The following is a 21,319-nucleotide window of genomic DNA, read 5'->3' as shown; positions in this document are numbered from 1 at the left end:
AGAGACCTCGAGGACGTAGCCCGATTTATTGGTCGGATAAAATCTGCACTGCTCTCGACACCAAAGTGCATATTGCTTCACATGTTGCCAAAAGCTGAGTCAAATGGCGCGAAATCGTCCGAAAGGTTGTAAGTGGAAAGGGTCACGACCCTCAGCAATCAGGAACACAACGTAGAGAGAGAGTTTTTATGCAAAAGTGACGTTTGAATGCAAAGTCCGTGAAGTTTACGCCGCAAACAACTACACAACCGACGGTCTCCTCTCAGAATGAGAAGTATTTAGGTCTTGGACACCATGCTGGCCACGTGCGGATTAGTAAACCTCGCATGTCTTTGAGAAGAAACGGAGAAATCTCAGGCTCTCAGGTTTCCTCACGATGTTTTCCTCCAAGCAAGTCATATAACATTATGAACTCTACAAAGAGGCGCGTGCCGGCAAACTCGGTCCCCTCGGAAGAGAAGCCGAAGCCTTACCCACAAGCCATCGCAGCTTCGAAACACCCAGGGTTTTAATTGGTCAACCAACAAAGAAATTATAGGTTCCTATTATTGGTAACTCACTACAAAAGTATAGTATTCCACAGAACCTCGATAATGTACTTGCGCAAGTGAAATTTAAGATGACCACAGATTCTTAAGAATGCTATATGCACTGATTTAAGAACGTGCAGAACCCTCATCCGGCTATTATTGCATGCAGTGCATTGTGTCCAAATACAGTGAAAACGCCTGGCGCAATTCACACCCGCGTGATGTTGCTAGCTCACAAACTTGTCCCATTTTCTCCATTTTATGGTAGGTAAACTTAGAGAGTCAATCAGCAAGCGATGGAAAGAGGTATATTAGAAGTATCTCTACGTGATTAAATGAGGAGATCCGTAGAAGAACTAGAGTTACCGACATAGCTCAAAGAGTCGCGAAGCTGAAGTGGCAATGTGCGCGGCATATAGCTCGGAGAACCGATAGACATTGGAGTCCCAAGGTGCTGGAATGGCAACCCCTCACCGGTAAACAACCAACCGCGAGTCGCGGGGAGTCGCTGGAAACAAGCGGCGCAGAATCGTGGAGTTTGGAACGCCCTCCAAAAGACCTATGTCCAGCTGTGGACGTCAATCAGTTGAAATGATGATGATGGTAAACGTTTAGAACATAAGTAAAATAATAACTTTTAATTCTGGTTAAAAAAAGTTCTGGTTCTGGTTCTGGAGGTTTCTGTATGTTTTAAATTCTGTGTGTCGGGTTTAATGTTATCTTTGACTACTTTATTAGTTTAGTGGTAACCACGTTTGTTGATGCGGTGATAGGCTAGTGGTAGGAGCTTCCGCCTCCTTTTCGCGGTCGTTTGGAGTTGGAGAGTCGGCCTTTTTTGGAGTTATGAACGTTTTTAATGTGAACTATTAAATATCACTTGTGATAACGAATAAAGTACGTTTTCTGTATTAGATCTATCTGTAATATGTTGATTAGTTGCTAAGCAAAGCTGTTATTTGTTACAAATTGTATGAACATTTTTGCGACAATAACAACGTTGCTGAGTAATAAATGTATAGATTACAGATTGATTGAATATAGAAAAAAAAAGTGTTTGCGTGTAACCTTTACGCGCGATTTAAGTAAAACTTTTATTATTATTTATTGATGAAAGAGTAAAATGTTCCTGGGGCATTGAATTTTTAAATAGTTTTAAATAGCGGAACTTCCGTCAGAAAAAAATCTGAGTTACTCCCTAGTCGCGCCTAAAGAAAATTCACTTCAAAATGGACATAAGACACCGTGAGTTTTAAATATCTTGCCACCAAATGCTGGAACGACATCCCACCACCTTTTAGAAATGCCAAATCAAAGTTTTGCTTTAAAAAATTATATCGCTATTATCTACTGAACATTCAAAAATATAATGTGGCACTATCTTACAATAATAACTACCAAAAACTAAAAAATATTATCTGACTAACATACTTTTCCAGTACTACTTAAATAAAAATGAATTTTCATCTACTTTCCATTATGAAGTTTACTTTCTTTTATAAAGTTTATATTTTTTTGTGATTTCATAACTGGACTTCCCTCAACTAAATAGGTACTGACAGAATACCAGCGTTGTCGGTACATTAGTATCCGGAACATTAAGCTGAGTCAGAACCTTTTTATTGGCACGACACATCATAGACTTAAGCTATTAATAATTAAGTACAAAACTTTAAGTTACTCCGTATGTAAGTCAGTTTGTGTTGTTCTGGTAAATAAACAAATTCTATTCTATTCTATTCTATTCTAGGTATCTTTGCATCGTCTAGAGTCTCATACAAGACTGAATTCTAGACTCTAGATGATCTATCCGTTTTCGGAAGGAAAGTGAGCGATAACCACCTGACGGAGGCGGCGAGCGCGAAAGCTCGCCATGAGAGAACCCCAGCACGGCTAACAAGGGCAGGAGACAATAATATCCCCGGGGAAAGGATATAAATTTGTCTTCTTCCACAGCTTTATTAACTCTCAGAGCACTGGCGCTAGGGTTGCCAGACGGTCGGGAATTGGCGGGATTCTCCCGAATTTTTGTATGTCCTCCCGACTCCCGACAAAGCAAATATTCTCCCGATAATTAAGTTCGATAATTTTAAGTTCACATTTTCGTCAAACGAAACTTGCAAACAACACACAAAAAAAAAATGACAAATACTTATGGCAAGAACAAAAACAATAAACATGCTCATTCGGTTCTTATCTTAAGTGTCACAAATACCTACTATGTTTTTTTCTTATATCTACAGTGCAATGCAAAAATATGTTTGTTTACTTAATATATTTCGAGTAGGTATATTAATATTATTAACTTATTTTTTTATTTCTCCCGAAAAATCGGTTATTGATCCCGAAAACAAGAAGAATCGATCTGGCAACCCTGACTGGCGCACAAGTGGAAATAATATTCAAATAATATATGTGTATTAATAAATGTGGGTAAACTTCTCCTATTCCATGTTCCAGTGATTTAGCAGGTGGGCACGTTAAATAAGTATATCCCTTGTCAGAGTATATAATCGGGGGATATAATTTTTATCTCCCGCCCGTGCTAGCCCTGCAGTGCTCAAAGACGTCGGGGGGAAGGGGGGACGTCGACCCTGCCTCCTTCGAGGGCTTGTACCTCCGGTTATTCGGGCTCGCTGAAGTGTATCGAAAATGCACCGGTATTTAAATCAAAATACCGACAGAATGTAACGAACATTGGCTGTGAATCGAACATAATTTTAATGGTTTCTTGAAACTATTTAGTAATTAAATAAGAATCATTAGAGCATTTGCTAAAATCCCAATATTCGATTCCCACTACTGGAAAATGTTTGAGTGATGAACTCGAATATTTTTCAGTGTCTTGGTGTTTACATGTAAGTATTGTATATTATAAGCATTAAATTATACTATTCATAAAAATATTAGTGCCTATAACCTATAACAACGCTTACTTTGGGACTAAATGGCGATGAGTGTACATTTATTTAAAAAAATAGATATATTTTTCTTAGGCTGGACTAGATCTTAACTCAGTGCTACATTACTTTAGTGGTAAGCACCTTTGGCGCTGCGGTTATAGCCTAGTGGCTGCCGGGCCCGAGGACCCGAGTTCGTTATCCAGCTCTTCGGAGATATCGGTTTTAATTTAAACAACCGAATAATCACGGTAAAAGATAATATCATGAGAAAACCTACACGCCTAAAAGATCTCCAAACTGTTGTGGTGTACAGAGATATACTCAAAGACTTGGTAAAACTACCAATCCGCACTTGGCCAGCTTGGTGTACTACAATTCTGAGAGTATATAGGAAAATAATGACGGTGCATAGTCAGTATATATTTGAAAATTTAATTTATGTCCATAAAAATATAACAAAACTAGCTGTTGCCCGAGAGTTCGTCTGCGTTTGACATTAAACGTAGTTGTAGTTCTAAAAAATTTTAAAGTATTCAGTATCGCTAAGCCTAAATGAGGGGTTTGCTGCTGTCCGCTGAGGAGTTCTGTCCTCTATCTCCGACCACATATTATAACCTCTATAGTAAAGCAATAATTATTTAAATCGGTTATAATTTGTCGGAGTTATGGTGTAAAATCGTCAAACAATTTCATCCCTTCTCCCAAAGGAATCGAGCTTAATGTCGGTATAAAAAGTATCCTATATTACTTTTAACACTTCCAAGATTATGTGTACAAAGTTTCATGAGGAGCGGTCAAGTAGTTTTTGTGTGAAAGCGTAACAAACAAACTTGCATTGACATTTATAATATTAGTAGGCATTAAAAAATTAAATGGACTGTAACAATATTAATATTAGGAGCAAAATAAATTCGTTGTGCAGTTTACTAGGCTACACAAAATTGCTAGTTCATTCAAGGGCAATTGTATATTATTTTATAACAAATTACCAAATGAAATCTTTGAGATATCTCTCAATAAGTTCAAAGTTTATATAAAACGTAAGCTTACAGAAAAATCCTATTATAATATTAAGGATTACTTGAACGATAAAGAAGCTTGGGTGTGAATTGCTCTAGCTTCATAGCTTCATATAAATAAACTGTGAGATGGTGATAACAAAAAAAAATTATCCGGCTAAGTTTGTTGTGACTTGTGGGATCTTCTAAGATCAGGGCGCGTTTGGAACCCTCGTAGCTTTAGGTTTAAGTTGGCGTACGAAGTTATCACCATCCCCTTACATTTATGTAAACATATATGTATGAACGCTTCATAAGTGCCTGTGATAGGCCGACATGAATAAAGAAATTTTGAATTTGAATTAGAATTTTGAATTTGAATTTTGAATTTGAATTTTGAATTTGAAATTTGAATTTTGAATTTGAATTTTGATTTTGAATTTTAAATTTGAAATTTGAAATTTGAATTTGGAGACACCATCATAAGGCCCGCCAAGCTTTGTAAATGCGTTATGATAAACCCACCCTAGCTCTGAGACAGGTGCCCTGTTCCCAGGTGTGGGAAATAGCATTTGCATTAATTAGCATCCGTCCCAGAATACTTAAATGACTAGGTATTTATTTTAGTTGCCATGACCCTATACTTTATATTTTAGATTGTAATAATTTAATGATAATTATGATCAGACAAAAGTAGTTGAAATTGTTAACGATGATTCAGAAAAGAATATGAAATGTATTTTTAAGTTATTCATAACCAAAAAATCCAATAAACCTTGTATCCATCTAAAAGTGTCTAACGCGTGAAAGAAGTTTTTACTTCCGGATTGCAACCTGTAATTTTTTTTTAATTTTTATCAACACTTTGAGGTAAGTGGCGTCTTTCTAAATCCGATATGGCTCAGGACATCGTCGTACCCAGAGGGCAGGGGAGGGCAGCTGCGCCCCTCTGGAAATTAGGCAGAGAATGTATGGCGGCGAAGATACAGACAGACAGGCAGAAATTTAAAAAAATACAGTTTTGGCTTGAGTATCGATTAAACAACGTGTAACGAAATTACGAAATACTGTTGAAAGGTGTATACTTCATAAGGGATCACCCTGTAAAAATTTAAATCAAAAGAAGCCTAAAAGTCTCCTATTTCCTATTTCCTGTCGCGAGATACGTAATCACCGTGCCATGTTCTGTAGTAGACCGGCACGGTGATTACGTATTTCGCGACAGGCTTGCGACGGGCGTTAATCTTGCAATCACCGCTGTCAAACGTCACTTTTCCATACAATAAATAAACAAAAGTGACGTTGGACAGCAGTGATTGTAAGATTTACGCCTGTCGCAAAGCTGTCGCGAAATACGTAATCACCGTGCGCTAATAGGTTGGTAATAGTGAAGATTTTAATGTTTGTTCCCTCATCAGATCGGCGCCTACTGCTATGCGGAACTGGGCACCATGATCCGAGTGAGCGGTGCCGATTACGCCTACATCATGGAGACGTTCGGACCCTTCGCAGCCTTCATACGACTGTGGATCGAGTGCATGATCGTCAGACCTTGCTCACAGGTATGTAGATCATATTCATATGTCAATTGTCATCGCCGTATGTTTTAAGTGGTCTTAGCCCAGGAGGTAGGACTTCGACTTCACTTTCGCGAGGCCGAGTTCGAATCCCAGCACGCACCTCTAAGTTTTCTAGGTTTTTTATTTTTATTTATTTAACTCTTTATTTGTACACCACTATGAAGTTAGGAAAATAAAAAAAATAACAAAAGAAATACAAAGACAGAAGTAGAATATAAAATACCTTTGCATTAGGAAAAGATGAGCGAGAGCGGACAGGTGGTGTAAAATTATTATAAGCCTACATTTAAATAGCTAAATACAAAAAAGTAAACAAAATTGTACAAATAAGAAAAATATAATAAATAAATATAAAATAATAAACTAATATATACTCAATAAACATTAATACTTTAGAACATATAGATAATAAATAAACATAAACAAGGTACTAAATACCTTGTTTATTTATTAGTTGTCATTATTGTGCCGTGTGCGTCGTGTGTGTGTGTTGTTATGTGCGTGTTAAGCAATTAAAATATCACGCTATATCGCGATACGTCTTTGTCGCTAAGATGGTAATTAGACACTGCCGAACTTCCGAAGCCACCCAAAAGTCCAGACCAGATAAAAATTCAGAAATTATAAAATCCCAAATTTCCCTTGCCGGCGATTGAACCAGGGACAGCTAAGCCACGGAGGTCGCCAACATATAGGAGCTGGTGTGTTTTAGCTCTACACTTCTCTCATATCAGAGACTGTCCCCGGCTGCGTATAGTGGAGTTGTGTTATTAATGGTTTACATATTTTTAAAGTGAATAATAAAACAGACGACCCTATTCCACTGTTTCATATAAAACATATAGCACAACAAAGTAAAAGTGGCACATTTTAAACTTCACACTTTAAAACCATTTGCAAGTCTGTTTTCTGCTTCGCGTAGCCCCTCCGAGTCTCGAGCATCACTCAACGTAGAACATCAACCGAACAGGGTTGACAAAACAAATATATATATATATATATATATATATATTTATTATTAATATATATATATATATATTAATAACAATTGCATAGTGTTTTACCTACACTTGGAAGAAACATCAATTTTATAAATTTAAACTCGTATAAAAATTTAAATGCATATTAAAAATTTTGGAACCGACTGGATTTGAACCTGTGACTCTCTGGCAATCGCGGGCTGAGCGCTTTGAACACTAAGCAACGGCTCTCCAACTGCCGATGTCCTAATTAGTATATGCATTTATATCAGTTTATTTATAATTTATAAAAATTAAAAATTTTTTGAAGTGAATCTTCTTTAGAATCGTTGTGTTTTGAAACTTGATGTAACCATAATGCGTCACGATAAAGACAAAAAAAAACATAAATTTATATGAGGGAATGACATACAACTATTTTACTTACCGTAAAACTGATTAATGTTCCAATGGTGTTTATTTATCTACTAGCGGTCCCTCGCGGCTTCAAAAAATAACTGCTACGAAGATTTTTGTGACAAAACATTTTAAACACATTTTCGCTGACAACCCTGCTAAAAGTTACTTTGCTAATAGCTGCTACCTACACTACAAAGGCCGTAGTTTCATCAAATATACTATATATGATGAAAATCATCATCATCATCATCACATCAACCTTTACCTTCTTCTTCTTCTTTTTAATGACAAGGTTGCTTGGAAGCATCCGGCTCCGCTTTCATCTCTCACAAGATAGAAAAACGAATGTTAAAATGTAAAATGAAAATTTTTGATGTTGGAAAAGAGCAACTGCTGAGTTTCTTGCCGGCTTCTTCTCGGTAGAATCTGCCTTCCGAACCGGTGGTAGAGTCACTACACACGGACAGACTTGACGTTTCAAAAGTGCTTGTATTAGGCCTACTTGAAATAAATGAATTTTGAAATCTTTTTGAATTCTTATGATTGCGGCTCAGGTTCGCCTGGTCCCTGGTGTCACGTCGACCGGCTACGATCTATTGTGACGCCGCTGTCAAGATCTCTCAGCAAGCATTGGTCGCCGTCAGAAAAAGCAGCACGTTCCTTGCTGGAAGAAATTTAGCATCCTCTTGTTGTATTATATGCATCAACGCGGGGCAGGAACAGATTAAGTGCAGCAAAACTGTCAAACGTCACTTTTGTTTATTTAATCTATCGAAAAGTGACGTTTGGCAGCAGTGATTGCAAGATTTACGCCTGTCGCATTGCTGTCGCTAGATACGTAATCAACCGGTCTCCATCCACAATGAGTAGGGGTTAAAGCTACGAGGGTTCCAAACGCGCCCTGCTATAAGAAGAGCCCACAACAAACTTAGCCGGGTATTTATTTACAACACTTTAAGGCAATATTGAACTAGTAGTACTACTATAAACTATGACAAATTTAAAAATCGGTGGCCGCCACCACAAATTGGTGGGTTTTTTTTTTCTTTAAATTAAAGGGCTTGACTAGTAGAACAATGTTCACTATATTAGAAGCTGGGAGTATTTAATATTTTTGATTTATGTATTATTATCATATCTTAGTGACGCCTTAGCTGACGTCAGTAGCCACAAATCGGATTATTGTACCGACCAGTCTTCAGTATTACGTAACCTAGGTAGTTTGATTAAGTAGGCAATGTAGGTCGAACGTTTTCGGTTAGTTAAGCCTATCTGACCCAAATAGCCATTTTATCGATTTACAATGAAAGACAAATGTATTATGTATTCCTTATTCATGTGTGCTCAAATTGTTATGACCGTAAGAGCTTTCGTGACAGAGTTCAGCCGGAAAAGTGATACCGCTATGCTTATTTCTGTTGCTGTGTTCCGGTCTGAAGGGCGTGGTTGCCTTAACACCAGTGGCGTGCACTTCATACATGCACAAAAGCTCTGCCTTCCCTTTTTTTTTGGCGTGGTGGAAAAGGTTTATGGCTGCCTCCGACCCTTGGGCAGGACGGAGGTAAAGTGGGACTCGCAACTCTAAAGGGGTATACCCAAACTAAAAACCACCACGGCATGTCCCTCTTGTTGGCTTTGTTAGACGCCCGGGGTACAGCTCTGCCTACCCTAAAATTTTTCATAAATGCGAAGGATTTTTCAATTTTATCGCATCTTCCTTCTTTATTCATACCCTGGTCAAAAACCCTGTGCACGCTAGTAGCGTTTAACACCTTTTTTTTTACCTCCGACCCTTTACGCCAGGTTGACAGATAATAAACTACAGCCACTAATGTTTTTGTTTACAATAGAGCACCGATATTGGCGCCCGACGTGGGACTTTTTCGTATATAGGAATAATTTGGTCCCTACATGGGCACCAAAGCCGAAAATACTGTATGCAGTGGCGGATTTGTAGTCGTAGCCGCTCTAGGCCCCAGGCCATGTGCCGCTCCTTTCTCAGCAACATCGTTATAGACTATAATTAATTGTCCCGTTAAATTTACCATCAGTTTTTTTTTTCGCACGATTTGCCGCCCTTTACATCTGGCCGCCCAAGTCCGGGCCTACTGGGCCTTAGGGCAAATCCGCCACTGACAGTATTCAAAAAATTTCAAAATTCAAAATTCATTTATTTCAAGTAAGCCTAATATAAGCACTTTTGAAACGTCAAGTCTGTCTGTGTGTAGTGACTCTACCACCGGTTCGGAAGGCAGATTCTACCGAGAAGAAGCCGGCAAGAAACTCAGCAGTTGCTCTTTTCCAACATTAACAATTTACATTTTACATTTCAAAATTCATTTTTCTATCTTATGAGAGATGAAAGCGGAGCCGGATGCTTCCAAGCAACCTTGTCAGTAAGAAATTCATCAATTGTAACTTCGCTGTAATAAATGTGTTTTAACACATTCTTTAAACTTATGTATTGGTAGGTCCAAAATTACCTTAGGAATCATATTATAAAAGCGTATACTCAGTCCCTAAATTAATTTAATGTCACTAATTTATGACCATTTCTTGTAAGTCGACGTATGATAGTATTATCGGCGTAGTAGTTGATTTTAGACCAAACATTTGTGAATTTCAAAATTTAAGCAATTTAAATATCACTTGCTTTAACGGTGAAGAAAAACATCGTGAGGAAACCTGCATGCCTGAGATTTCTCCATAACGTTCTCAATGGCGTGTGATGTCTACCAATCCGCACTGGTCCAGCGTGGTCGACTACGGCCTAAACCTTTCTCATTCATTGTTGTCAAAGGTGTGTGAAGTCCGCCAGTCCGCACTGAGACAGCGTGGTGGTGACCCGTGCCCTGTAGTAAGCCGGTAATAGATTGATGATGATGATGATTTGTGAATTTTAACACAAATTTTCAAAAAATTCAAAATCCAAACTGAAATATCGCCCAAGTTAACTGTACGCCATCGCTCTGCTCTGTCAATATGCATCCGCCAATAATGTTTGTGTTTAAAATAGAGCAGTGATATTGGCGCCCGACGTGGGACGGGTTTATTTATAGGCAGGATCGATTTTTCATTTACATAAACCTCTTTATATTGCGTATATCCGAGCACTGTGACTGAGTATATTATGTTATATGCTAAGCGAGCTGGTATATTATATTATGCTAAGCTATTACTTAAATAAATAAACCGTCCAAGCTGAACAACAAAAGTATTCCATTCTCTGAAGAGGTCAAACCCCTGAGAGTCACCCTTGATAAGAAATTGTCCTGGAACTCCCACATAGATGGTGTACTTCAAAAAGCAAAAACAGCACTGGGGATCTGCGGTCAGCTAGCGGGGAACAGTTGGGGCTGGGTTTCATGCTTTTGTAGATATCCTTCTGGCTCTACACAGCCATTGTGAGATTTATTGTGTCATATGCTTCTGTGGTTTGGAGTAGCAAGACGACGCAGGTAACTACCCAAAACAAGCTAAGCAGTTTACAACGTTCAGCTTGCTTGCTCATAACAGGAGCCATGAGCACCACCCCTGGAGCTGCCCTGGATGCTTTGCTGAATCTCCTTCCTCTTCACCTACACGTTAAGAAGGAGGCGAAGACCTGCATGTACAGGCTCACAAGCCAGGGAGAGGTAATCTGGCACTCTCAGGCACTGAGGCATCTTCATAACTCAGTGCTTGGGATACCTGTTTTGGGGATGCCAATGGATACAATAACTCCAAAACTAAACTTCCTCAGGCACTATACTGTGGAAATTCCATATCGTATTGACTGGATTGAAAACCAGATCCCTTGGAAACCAGGATGCTGAATATTTAAAGAGACTACCAGGGTAGGGCTTCACCGTAACCTGGGTGTCTACGCCTCCATATTCCAAGCGGAAGTCTTCCCAATAATTGAATGTGCGGAAACCTGTTTGCTAAAAGACTACAGAAACAAAACCATTTATATCCATTCAGTGAAGAAGCACTTTCTGCTTTATCTTCCGAGGTTCTGAACTCAAAGTTGGTAGAAAACTGCAGGCAAATCCTGAATACCCTGGCATTCACTAACAGGGTCATTCTACGTTGGGTTCCAGGCCATGAGGGGAACATCGGTAACGAGAAGGCCGATGAACTTGCAAAACCAGGCGCTTTGGTGAAGCAAATAGGCCCTGAGCCGGTCTGCGGAATCCTGGCGCAATTCACCCTACAAACCTCTTGCTACCACTACCATACACTCATTCGCTGGAGACAACTCCCAGGAATGAAACACTCTCGAGTGCTAATAAAACCATTCAACAGAAGGGCCGCGTCTGAGGCATTAGCACTCAACAGAAAAAACCTATGCATCCTAGTGCGGGGCATTGTGGGCTTAGCAGGCACATGTTCAACCTAAAGCTGCAGGACACAGATCTATGTAGACTCTGTAAGTAGGCTGGGGAGACGCCGCTGCACTTAATCGTTTCCTGCCCCGCGCTGATGCATAAACGCAGCACTCTTTTGGGGAAGTATATAGTACAACCAGAGGATGCTAAACTTGTTCCAGCAAGGAAAGTGCTGCTATTCCTGGCGGCGACCAATGCTCGCTGGTAGATCTAGACAGCGGCGTCACAATAGATCGTAGCCGGTCGAAGTGACACCAGGAACCAGGTGAACCTGAGCCGCAAGCAGAAGTAGAAGGGCTATACCTATAGCCTAAACTGAAAATAAAAAAAAATGCAAAAATATTTATTAACATAAAAAAACATTTACAGATTCGATGTATCCGATGGTACCCACACTAGGTATTCCTGTTTCGTGGGAGCCTATTTACAGTTTAACAGTTTAAGTTTCAACTGAATTTAAATTTTATTGACTGATTGAATTAATTCCACTCCCAGGCAATAGTGGCGTTAACATTCAGCGTGTACGTGTTGAAGCCCATATTCCCAGAGTGCGACCCGCCTGAAGACGCCACGCGGCTACTGGCAGCTTGTTGTATATGTGAGTTGTTTCTAAATGTATAACTTCAAAAATTGTTTCGATCAACACTTGCCGATAACCGCCTGAGGGGTTGCTACGGCGTCACCGGGGGAGTGACGCGAGCGCGAGAGCTCGCCATGAGAAGAGCCCCAGGGCTCGACGACATCGGGTGGGAAGTAGTGGACGTCGACCAGAAGGTGCCTCCTTCGAGGACTCGGACCACGGCTCGGTTCGACGTTAATTTGAATGTTGGTGGACTTTTGGACTAACTATTGTTTAGTCCGAACGCCCCCGTGACCGTAGTAATAGTCCATATTCGGATGACGTCAGAAATCGGGGCCATTTTCTGTTTGTGTGTGTTATTGGGACGCATTGTCGGTAGTTATTTGATCGTCAGGATCGCCAAGGACGTGCTTCGGACTTCGCCTAAGTAGTTGAATTTGAAGTATGAATAAAAATATGTTTTCTACCTTCCAGTACTGCTCACGTTTGTGAACTGCTGGTCGGTGCGTGCCGCGACGCTAGTCCAGGACTGGTTCACTTACGCCAAGCTGCTGGCACTGTTCATCATCATAGCGGCGGGCATCTATCAGCTATGCAGAGGTAATAAATTCCTCCTTAGCTTCTTTTACAGACTATACCGCACTGAGTGGGGAGAACCGCTCGTTGTTTCGAATTAATAAAGATTGTAACAGTATGGGGTGTGTGGCGAGCGTGAAGCTTGCTAAAACAAACAAAGGCCGATTGACGCAATTGGGCAGCGACCCTGCTTTCTGATTCCTAGGCCGTGGGTTCGATTCCTACAACTGGAAAATGCTTGTGTGATGAATATGAATATTTCTCAGTGTGGGCAAACTTTTACCGGAATAAAAGAACCACAAAATAAAAAAAAACTGTAAAAAATAAAAATTCTCTTAGTTATTACAAAACGATCTCCGACTTCCGAAGCAGACACCGCTATTGGATATCAATGGCTTGATAAATCAATTTGTCCAACAAATTGCTCCTTTGTGTACATAGGAAGTCGAAATTACTTCTATCGACTGCTTCATCCCTGGTACTTAGAAAGACGGGAATTTAATGTTCTAGTTTTAAAACGTTTTACTTTTAGTTCTTATTATTTAGTAGCCTACCTAGGTAATAATCTAGTAACTGACTTAGTTCGATCCCCAAAACACACCGCTTTTCCGAGTTATATGCGTTCCAAGCAATTAAACCTCACCTAAATACCTGCGAGTTTTTCGAAATATTCTCAAAGGCGTGTAAAGTCCAGCGTGGTGGAAGGCAGCCTAAACGCTTTTAATTCGGAGACCAGTAATGATGATATTGCTTGTAGGTCTGTCCCACTACAGGGCACGGGTCCACACAATGAGAAGGTGTTAAGGCCGTAGTCCACCACGCTGTGCCAGTGCGGATTGGTGGACTAATAATTGAAAGTTTATAATCAATGCAATTCCAAGACCTTCAGATCAATTAATAAAGTTTATATCCTAATCGACAATGTAGTGTAGGAAAAGGAAAGCAATAATAAATATAATCTTCCGGTGTGATGTCGCGTAGAAACCGATTAGGGGTATGCGTTAAATATAACTGCCGTATTTCCTAACAGGTTCGCCAGCTACCATCTTAGACTGCATCATCTTAGCCCTTGACTGCATCTCACCACCAGCACGGCTATACCCGGGGAAAGGATATAAATGTATATTCTCCCAGAGCTTTATCAACTCTCAGAGTATTGGAACACATGTGGAAATAATATCCAAATAATATATCTATGTGTAACAATAAACGGGGTTAAGCTTCTCCTATTCCATATTCCCGTACTTTAGCAGGTTGACACGTTAATTATATCCCTTGTGAGGGGATACAAGCGGGGGATATAATTTTTGTCTCCTGCCCATGCTAGCCCTGCAGGTGAGATTGCAGTATTGTCAGACATGTAGAGTGACAATTGTAGTGCAATAAAAAAAGGTATTTTTTATTCCCACCACTTATTACTTAATGCCATATTTGTCAATACCTTGCACTTAGGTATAAAATAATGACCTCAAAATAACTGTCATGCCAACAGACATACTTCCCTAATACGTTTCGGAAGGCGTCGGCGACTCCTTGACAAACGGACAGACGGACAGACGAGAGTTATTAGATGATTGCCGCAATCCGGTGCGCTCTGGATTATTTAATTTCATGTGTGCGCTTTGTTACATTATTTAGCCTATTCAATACCCTTAGTGAGTTTATAAGAATTTTACTCTCGCAATCGTATAGCCGTTATCGAGAATCGAATGACTGTAGCGTTGGAGTAAATGGACCTTATCTCACTTATTTTAAAGTTCATATTCATCAATACTTCTTAAACCGGTGCTTTTCGTAGCGTGAAAATCAGTATAACTGTTCTTGCGACACTGAAACGAGTAATAAAAGGTCTTCATTACGATAATGTTAACAGTTGTTTCTAATGTCAGTGTTTCTTGTTAACTTGAAAACGACACTTTACCCTTATAAAAGATAGGGGTAAGATAGGACCGAGTGCGAGACGTTGATGGCAAGTTAACAGCTGAGGGCTATTGTAGGGTGCCCATAATTATATTTTCCGGGGACTAATCTTTTATAACCGTTAATTTCTGTATCGTTAAGTAAAACATAAAAATAAATTAAATATATGTTCATAAACTTGGTTCATGTATGACATATTAAAATATCCGCACTGAATAAAAAAATATCCTGTATATGCTCTTTTGAAAAGTCTGTGTGTTTTGTAGTGACTTTAATACTAATACAATCTAATCACGCTTACTATTTATTATTTTCAGGAAAAGTGGAACATTTCACATTCGAGGGTACCACAAATGATGTGACATCTATAGCGCTTTCCTTTTATTCTGGACTCTTCGCTTATAACGGATGGTAAGAATATTTAAGATATGCGTAATACTGATAGTAATATATTTCAATGACCTTTATGACATCCCGAAGGTATTATGAAAATTATTATAGTTTACAGTGACAGAATTTCTGTTACAATTATTCATTGTAAAGTTGAGTATAAGGATTGAAGAAATTATAAATTACACCATACAGATTCTCCTGCTTTTCGCGGAGTATAGCAAATTAAGCTTAATTTTCATAATATATTATTGATTTCCGCAAAGTAATGCCTGCTTCTATCCAATTCTATATAATGCATCCCTAAGGGTCGAAAATCAGAAGTGGGATAATAATCTACAAAGAACGACGTGGTATCTTTAACGTGATTTTTTTTATATAGGTATGCTGCTTTTTCTGGTCTACTGGCCTAGACTCATATATTTGTCATACAAATTTGAAAACATATGTATACGTTTTGCAGAAAGTTAGGATTGTTCATGATCATATAAACCAATTGACGGCTATTTCTGGAAACTAATCTTTGGTAGGGAGTTCCAAAATTGACGGTCCTGGGCCGCTTGTATCCAGCGGCTCACAGGGACTCGCTTGATGTCGTCTATCCTTATTTTTGGGGTCAACCAACGCTGCATTTACCAGTTGCCATTCCAGCAGCTTGGGACCCCAACGAACATCGTCCGAGCTATGGGCCCGACCGACCCGTTGAGTTATGTAACTCTAGTCCTTCTACGTATTTTCTCATTTCTGATTTGATTGCATAGAGATACTCCGAGTACGGATACTCTTGGAAAGACTCTTCTATTCTCATAACCTTATGTTACAGGAACTACCTCAACTTCATCATCGAAGAGTTAAAGGACCCGGTGCGCAACCTGCCGCGTGCGATCGCCATATCCTGCACCCTCGTCACTGTCGTTTACACCTTCACAAATGTCGCTTTCTATACTACGCTGTCACCCACAGAGGTATATTTTATACTTGTTCTTTCTCCGCAGACGTCTTTTTTAAAATCTTTTTTATAGTTATTATTGATTCGATCAGAATATTGGATAGAAGCGCAAATAGAACCATTAGGGGGGTTAGGTAGGGTAGGTGGTAGGGGGTAGGGTTAAGAAAGGTATAAAAGGCGACACATTCGGCTAATTTTTCACTTAACAATTATTCATTGTAAAGTCAACATCTCCTGAGGATGCTCCGGTTTCGGAGCGAAACGTGCGTAGAGGGTACATTGCCGAAGATCTGTTTTGTGTAGGGTTTAAAGATTGAAGAAATTATAAACTACACCATACAGATTCTCCTGCTTTTCGCGGACTATAGCAAATTAAGATTTATTTTCATAACGGCAGATCAGAATACAGTTGCCACCACCCCTCCTCTACGGGTGTCGTACGAGGCGACTGAATATTATTATCTGACGTCACCACACGACACAGCGTTTTAATAAATTACTTATAAGTACACATAACTATATCTAGAGTGTAGTTGGATTACAGGTGTGTTTTTATTTGACTGTAGGTTCTAGGTTCAGCAGCAGTAGCCGTTACCTTTGCTGAGCGTCTTTTCGGCTGGTTCGCTCTCTCGATACCGCTTTTCGTAGCGGCTTCCACCTTCGGCGCCGTCAACGGAGTGTTGCTAACTTCTTCGAGGTAAGATGGTGTTTTAAAGAAACCGACCAAAGATTTAGTTATTTTTGTATTAATCAGCTCCGTTAACACCAATTAGAAGTACTTTAGCAGAAAGGACCCGACTAATATTAATTTAGTGAATAGTTTTCATGAAATAACTTGATTTTTAGCTAGATTTATCATGCTTTTATACATTTTAAAATGCATATAAAATTACGGAACCGACAGAATTTGCGGCTATTTGGCTTTCGCGGCCTGAGCTCTTTCCCAATAAGCTACAGCTCTCACTCCATCGATCCGGAATTGGTATATGCCTTTTATATCAGTCTTATAGCGAGTGTCATCTCTTGTTTCAAAGCTACAAGCTATATCAAATTGCAATATTTTCTACAAGATGGCGCTAAAGTTTTAAAAATTGTCTCATTGTAATATCAATGTTCCTACAAGATGGCGCTAAATGGCATATCGGTACAAGCATTCCGACACCCCAACCTCCTAGTGCTAGAGGCGTCCACTTATACCCCCGTCCCCGATGTCGAGCTCAAGCGGCGACGTTCGAAGCATGTTCTGGACGACCCTGACGATAAAATAAGTACCGACAATGTGTCCCAACAACACACATACATATACGCAACAGACACAGCGTTCGCCGGCGAAGACGAGGATCCCGATTTCTAAGCAATGATTAGTCCAAAAGTCCACCAACAGCCAGATTAACGTCGAACCGAGCCGATGTCCGAGTCCTCGCAGGAGGCACCCTCGGCTCGGCGACGCCGGAGCAACCCGATGGTTATCGGCAAGTGACCGACCAAAATGAAAAAATATCGGTACTAATTTCGGCATCGGTGGTATGCCAGCTTAGCGTAGCTTAATTGGAAAGCTTTTTAGCTTTCCCATTAAGCTACCCTATCTCCAGCAAGGCTAGCACGGGCAGGAGACAAAAATTATATCCCCCGATTATATCCCCTGACGAAGTTTACCTGCGTTTATTATTACATAGGTATATTATTTGCATATTATTTCCACTTGTACGCCAGTGCTCTAAGAGTTGATAAAGCTGTGGGAGAAGATTATATCCTTTCCCCGGGAATATAATTGTCCACTGTCCATGCCAGCCGTGCTACCTGGGCTAGCCCTTTCGCAAAGTAACGACTGCTTCTATCCACAATCTAGATTGTTCTACGCGGGGGCAGCGCAAGGCCAACTGCCGGGCATGCTGACCATGGTGACTACCCGCGCAACCCCCGCGCCAGCGGTATTGGCTGTCGCGTTGCTGTCTTTGCTGTATCTCACTGTCTCGGACATATTCGCGCTGATCAACTACGTTGGATTTGCTACTTGGGTATGTACCATCATCATCATTGTAATTAATTTAAATGTGACTTGTTATTTATAGTTGAAAATTGTTAAAATGATTAACTACAAATTTTTGCACGCCAATCTGGCGGCCGATTGGCGCAGTGTGCAGCGACTGTGCTTTCTGAGACCAAGGCCGTGGGTTCGATTTTCACAACTGGAAAATGTTTGTGTGATGAACATGACTGTTTTTCAGTTTCTTGGTGTTTATACGTATATTATAAGTATTTATGTATATTATTCTTTAAAACATCGGTCGTCTAAGTACCCATAACACAAGCTACGCTTACTTTGGGGCTAGATGGCGTTGTGTGTATTGTCGTAGTATGAAAAAAAAATCCTAGCAGGACACTTATAAAAATCGGTCATCTAAGTACCCATAACACAAGCTACGCTTACTTTGGGGCTAGATGGCGTTGTGTGTATTGTCGTAGTATGAGAAAAAAATCCGAGCAGGACACTTATAAAAATCAATTAACACCTATGTAAACATGTTGCATGTACCATATTCAAGCAAAATAAAAATGATTGATTGATTGATCATCATAATCACTTCAACCGATTGACATAAACTGCTGGACATTGTATAGCGATATTTTGTATGGAGTTACAAAATCAACGGTCTTAACTCCTGGGCCGCTTGTTTCTAGCGACTCCCAGCCACTCTTTGTACCACTCACAATTCCGGTATGATATGGTTTTAATATAACCAACATACCAATAACCAAGTCCGGATGGGTAAACTCTGACCGGGGACTTCCCGAACTCCTAAACGGGATTTCGAAAATGTAATCACTATGCTATCACTGCTAAAAATGGTGAAAATTTCCAGGTTCAAATGTTTATCTTATATGGAATCTTTATCGCTACTAAGTATTCTTTTATCTGCAATTACAGTATATTTTTTTAAAGCTGTGATATCGCATTGGGTAGGAGCTGGACTTCACTTCGGGGATCCGAGTTCTAATCCCAGCACGCACCTCGAGTTATGTGCGTTTTTAGTAATTGAAATATCACTTGCTTCAACTTTGAAGGAAACCATTGTGAGGAAAACTAAATTTTGGAACCAGAGAGTCCTTCATTATGTTCTCAAAGGTGTGTGGAGTCCACCAATCGGCACTGGGCCAGCGTGGTGGACTACGGCCTTAACCCCTTCTCATTGTGGATTGATGTAATGATGATGATGACTGTATTCTTAGAATAGTTGTAATTGAAATAATCTTTTGTTTGCAGTTAAGCATAGGAGCGGCGGTTCTCTGTCTGCCGGTACTGCGTTACAAACAGCCAAATCTAGAACGGCCAATTAAAGTTAACTTATTCTTCCCAGGTGAGAAAAAAAACTTTATTAAAAAAGAATATAGCTTGCTACTTACATTTTGTTTTCTGAGTTTTTTCGTATCAATTTTATAAACATTAATAAGTATTTGACCTACAAGATCGCCTTGGGAAACCCAACAAAAGTTTGCCTTTAGTATAGCCTTTCTTTATAATAGGGTAATTTTAATTTTATGTGCATTTGAACTATTATGTTTATTTTATTGAATCTGTGCTCACGGAATACTATCATTTCGTATTCCTTCATATATATAATTTGCTTCAAGAAATTTGCTTCCGTATTGCAGCTACACGATTTTATCTATGAAGGGCTTACAAATAAACAGCATTAGCAACAGAATTCAGTGTTCACTCTCTGATATTTGAAAGGTGCTAAAGACTGCGGTGTTGTGACGACAGATCAGAATACAGTTGTCACCTCTCCTCATGTTGCGACTAAGGAAATAAAATTGTCTAATGATGATGAGGATGATGATGATGATGATGATGATAATGCACGCATAGACACACACATACACATACACACACACACACACACACACACATACACAAACGCAGTGTCGCACACATACGCAAACACGAACACGTACATTATAAATTTGTAAATTGTATTGTTTTAGTTGTAATATTTTAATTCTTCTTTGTTTAAGTCTTTTTGTATTTAAGCAAACACGGAGGTGGGCGTTAATAGCTGTAACACAGTTTCTAACTAACACAGTTGTGACCGTTCCTTAGATTATGAGAATCCGTTGTAAATGAGACACAATAAAGACAATTATTAATTAAATTATTAATTAATTCATGATGTTGATGATAAGAGTGACCACGTTTCGTTCCAGTGGTGTACATAATCTGCACCATAGCCGTGGTGGCGTTCCCCGCGTACGCGTCCCCCAGCGAGACCGGCGTGGGTTGCCTGATGATCCTGACCGCGGTGCCGGTGTACCTGTTGCTGTTGGAGCCAAGGACGAGGCTGAAGGGGCTAGGCGCCATCACCGGTATGACGTCACAGCGCGTATTAATAAAAAGGCGTAACGTTGGAATAAGTAAGCAGTATTTACATAATTGATGTGCTGCCAGCTGAAGTACTACTAAACATTGCGTTACTATTCCAACGTTATGCCACTTTTTCAAGGTTTCATAGGAGCTGTCGTTGGCATGATGGTCGCGAAGACACTATAGGAAATCAGTAGTGTGATCGATTAATATGTATGAAACGAAGGGATTTGGAGCTACCTATTTGTCGGACGAAAGACACTGGGAAACTATTTCACTTTGGTTTATTTCTAAATGGACGTCAAAAGTGATGCTGATGAGTGAAGTTACGCTTTGAAAGTTTGAACTCATGCATTCAACATTGCAGAAATGTTACAATATATTAAAATAATCTCATTTACTATTAAATTTTAATTTATTCTTTGTCATTGGTTATCGGAACTTATTAAGATGTTTATTCTTTTTAGATGCCGCAACGCGTTTAATCCAAAAATTGACGCTATCCGTTCGACCAAAAATAAAGGTAAGAACATAAAATAAGGTTCCGACACTTTTGACCCATTTATTGCTTCGAGATAAACTTCATTATTTTATTTACTCATTCATCACGTACACATAAACGATCTGAAATCATTACGATTAGTTATGGTTGTCATTTTTTTTTTAAACTTAAATAATTACCTATGCGTTAGTTGAAAATTGAAATAATTTAGTTTTATAATTTTTTCTTTTATATCTCATTTTTTTAATATTACAAGTTAACCCATGACTGCAATCTCTATTC

General features: G+C 39.4%; 1 protein-coding gene across 2 annotated transcripts in view; it reads left to right on the top strand.

The window, feature by feature from the left end:
• LOC120634391 (Y+L amino acid transporter 2) overlaps nt 1-21,319 on the top strand; it is a 46,484-nt gene that overhangs the window by 24,341 nt on the left and 824 nt on the right. For both annotated transcript variants that reach the window (XM_039904917.1, XM_039904918.1), the window contains exons 3-12: nt 5,847-5,990; nt 12,253-12,355; nt 12,812-12,937; nt 15,151-15,244; nt 16,047-16,188; nt 16,739-16,869; nt 18,022-18,190; nt 19,438-19,531; nt 20,379-20,537; nt 21,003-21,058. In XM_039904917.1, coding sequence (XP_039760851.1) covers nt 5,847-5,990; nt 12,253-12,355; nt 12,812-12,937; nt 15,151-15,244; nt 16,047-16,188; nt 16,739-16,869; nt 18,022-18,190; nt 19,438-19,531; nt 20,379-20,537; nt 21,003-21,058 — 1,218 coding nt within the window. The remainder of the gene's footprint in view (nt 1-5,846; nt 5,991-12,252; nt 12,356-12,811; nt 12,938-15,150; nt 15,245-16,046; nt 16,189-16,738; nt 16,870-18,021; nt 18,191-19,437; nt 19,532-20,378; nt 20,538-21,002; nt 21,059-21,319) is intronic.

Source organism: Pararge aegeria, chromosome 23, assembly GCF_905163445.1.
Source record: "Pararge aegeria chromosome 23, ilParAegt1.1, whole genome shotgun sequence".
Classification (NCBI taxonomy): domain Eukaryota; kingdom Metazoa; phylum Arthropoda; class Insecta; order Lepidoptera; family Nymphalidae; genus Pararge; species Pararge aegeria.
Note: the sequence above shows the minus strand (reverse complement) of the source record. Positions and strands in the feature narration are given on the sequence as shown.